A 3,250-nucleotide genomic window follows, 5' to 3' on the forward strand; every position below is an offset into this window, starting at 1 on the left:
CGCATGTTTAGAAAGCCATGTAAAATTAAAATGTAAGTTCAACTTTTTAAAAACATGTCTCAAGACTTTATGGCGGTTTTCCCCATCCAACTGCTTCTCAAGTTTTTAAATGAAGAAAGTACTCTTTGTGATTGGTTTTCTGTCCTTTGTATTAAACTATACATGCATGATTCTGTTTTGTTTCTAATTGTTTAAGCAACTTTAATTATATAAGGTTTATAAACATCATTTTAAACATTATGCACTTTTTTCAAAGATAGTCATGTTATTTTATTATGCTTTGAAGAAATGTGCATAATATTTTGTTCGATGCACCCTCTTGTGGCCTCAGGGGAGAAGCCAAAAGCTTTTTTCCCCCCTAACTGAAATTATGACTTTTAAATTCGAATATAATTCGAATATTGATCATATTTAAGTACAAAATTCGAATTTAGTTTTTCAGTCATTTTGAAAGCCCTAGTGCCTACCTGCATTCTACGCAAAACACTCCTGGCTCCTTTCTCTCGCTTTAGCTGTGCTCTTTCACACTAGGCAGGGATTTGTAAGTCTGGGAGCGTGGGCATTCTTGTTCCTATAGCGTTTCAACGCAGCTCGAGTTCCTGAAGGGGAACGTCTCCAGGTTACGCATGTAACCCTAGTTCCCCGAGGGAACGAGACGCTGCGTTTCAGTGCCATGCTTCCGGCATCCCTGCGAGCGCTTGCTTCATTCCTCGAAGCTGACGCCGGTTCCACCGCACGAGTTTTTAAGAGGAATAAAACGTCACGATACTTGTGTCACCCCGCCCGTGACGTCTCGCCCATCCATTGGACTGATTACACACTTGATTCAGAGCGTAGTCACGCTGAAGGAGTTCCCATTGCGTTTCTTCGCAGCGTCTCGTTCCCTCTGGGAACTAGGGTTACATGTGTAACCTGGAGACGTTTCTCTACTTCAGCAGCACTTACATACACCAAACTTAGCAGTTTTATTCCTCTCTATATTCTGAAGGATTTTACTTAGGGTTTTGTTCATATATTATTCACATGAGTTTTAAATACATTTTATTCCTAAAACATGCTGAAAAAAAATATTATACTGTTGCCAGTATTTTCTGATTTATGGAGTGATAAAAGAGAAATCCAAAATCCACTCTGGAAAAACCGTTAACATCAACAAAATTAACCGGGCTTTATCCAGTGTTCAGATTTATGTTCTGGAAATTTTTGCAAATTAGTGCATCTTTAATAGGATTACATTTTAGAAAACTAATACAAAATGTTTTCAATTCATAATATAAACAATCAACGGGGGAAGTATGGTGATTATCTATTAGTTCATTTTTTACCCAGTTCACCTTGCCTTAACTCTTAACTGTCCGATACAACCACAAGAGTAAGTTGGAAGAGAGCTTGTCAAGTGAGGATGTCTTTGTCTATTATTATTATTATTATTATTATTATTATTATTATTATGTTGTAAGCAGTGTTCAAATATTGGATATTGAGTGATAGAATCTTGATTTAAATATGGTTCAGCCAAGATTAAACAAGGATTTGATTTTAATATCATTCTATAGAGTGTAACAGCAGTACAGTGCATTGATATCCTCTGCTGGTTAAAAAGAGCATTTTTCAATATTAATATTATTCAATTATATTATTACTATTGAGGAAATTTTAAATAAAGGCTCACTCTCATCTACAAAGATTTTTATTACATTTCACACCACTTTTTGTCATAATATCACTGTATGTAAAAGAGCAGGAATATGTGAATCTAGTCATTTGGTCTCATTTATTTTATTTTTATATTGTTTGTAATTTTGTTTCAAATTGTAATGCTATTTTAATGTTTTGCATAAAGTTTTACCTGCAAGAGAGAGGATTTGAAGCCAAAAATGGTCCATCATTTTGCCAGTGGTTTTGTCTCTGGAAAAACAAAGTAGTTTAAATAAGCTTAATTTGATCAGTTAAATTTATATATTTGTACAAGGAAAAGTGTGTATTTTCAGTTTTATGGACAGCTGTCATTAGAAAAGAAAATAATAACAGTATATTAATGATAAAAGATCCATAAAACTAAAAAAAAAATCAGCTGACACAGTGAATCAGTTGAAGTGGAAATTCAGCATAACTGTTCATAGTTTCTGAAATAGCCCTAAGAACAGACTGATGAAATGTTGGCCTACCTTCAGTGATAGTGAGTTTTCAGGATGTTTCTCAAGTTCCCAATCTTGTGCTCTTTTAATGGATTTGTTACGTTAAGAAGGGAATTTCACAGTCAGATATGCAAAGTGTGTTCATCATTATTTTTGCAGCTCCTCCTCCTGGTGTGTTTTGGTGGATCATCTGAGGACACTCATTATAATATGATTCCTTGCTATACTTGTAAAGTAAATGTTACACATTTAGACTGAATCTTTGAATGACAGCTGTCTTTTAGTGTAATATACAAGAATATCACAAAAAGTAATTGTGCCATCTGTGTATTTATTAATTAAATGTTCCTTGATTTAGTATCTGCAAATGAATGATCTCAGATTAATCTCAGTCTGATTGAAGATGTTCATTGCCCGATCATGCATAAATCTGCTTTAAAACATTAGACTGATGATAGCAGTCATGATTTGCTAAGTGGTTTAAGAGCCAGAGTGTATGTTTCACATCATTTTAACCTGATTAAATAATATAAACAGATTGATTTAAAGCGAGATGCTATCACTTTAATTGTTTTGGGTGGCTTTGTGGTGCATGAAATCTTATCTTAATCTATCTTTATTTTTCAGTTTAAATGTCCTTGTGGATCATGTAAATGAAGGACAATGTGATTCACGAGTCTATGCAAAACAAACCGTGTCACCTCAGAAAGATCGTACTTCATGTACAAACATTTACAGATGTTTTAATTCACTTTTCTTTTAAAATCGTCGTCTAAAATTAACTTTCCATGTATGCATTTGGCAGACACTTCTGTCCAAACCGACTTGTGTTGCTTTCATTCATTGATCAGTTCTTACATTTATATTGTGCACTGGATATCATGATTTGCTAAGTGGTTTAAGAGCCAGAGTGTATGTTTCACATCATTTTAACCTGATTAAATAATATAAACAGATTGATTTAAAGCGAGATGCTATCACTTTAATTGTTTTGGGTGGCTTTGTGGTGCATGAAATCTTATCTTAATCTATCTTTATTTTTCAGTTTAAATGTCCTTGTGGATCATGTAAATGAAGGACAATGTGATTCACGAGTCTATGCAAAACAAACC

The 3,250-nt window shown here is 33.9% G+C and overlaps 1 protein-coding gene across 2 annotated transcripts in view; it reads right to left on the reverse strand.

The window, feature by feature from the left end:
- The window catches only part of LOC107739362 (macrophage mannose receptor 1-like), a 17,508-nt gene extending 15,304 nt beyond the window's left edge, over positions 1 to 2,204 (reverse strand). Inside the window, exons 1-2 of one of the 2 annotated variants that reach the window (XM_016551457.1) lie at positions 2,169 to 2,204; positions 1,850 to 1,908 (exon numbers count right to left, since the gene is read on the reverse strand). In XM_016551457.1, the coding sequence (XP_016406943.1) occupies positions 1,850 to 1,889 (40 nt within the window). In that variant the 5' untranslated portion in view covers positions 1,890 to 1,908; positions 2,169 to 2,204. Of the gene's footprint in view, positions 1 to 1,849; positions 1,942 to 2,168 lie in introns of those variants that run through there. The other variant, XM_016551458.1, reaches the window with a different exon arrangement.
- Between the last annotated feature and the right edge of the window lie 1,046 nt (positions 2,205 to 3,250).

The sequence above is a fragment of the Sinocyclocheilus rhinocerous genome, unplaced genomic scaffold, assembly GCF_001515625.1.
Source record: "Sinocyclocheilus rhinocerous isolate Xijiao unplaced genomic scaffold, SAMN03320098_v1.1 scaffold5638, whole genome shotgun sequence".
In the NCBI taxonomy this organism is placed as follows: Eukaryota; Metazoa; Chordata; class Actinopteri; order Cypriniformes; family Cyprinidae; genus Sinocyclocheilus; species Sinocyclocheilus rhinocerous.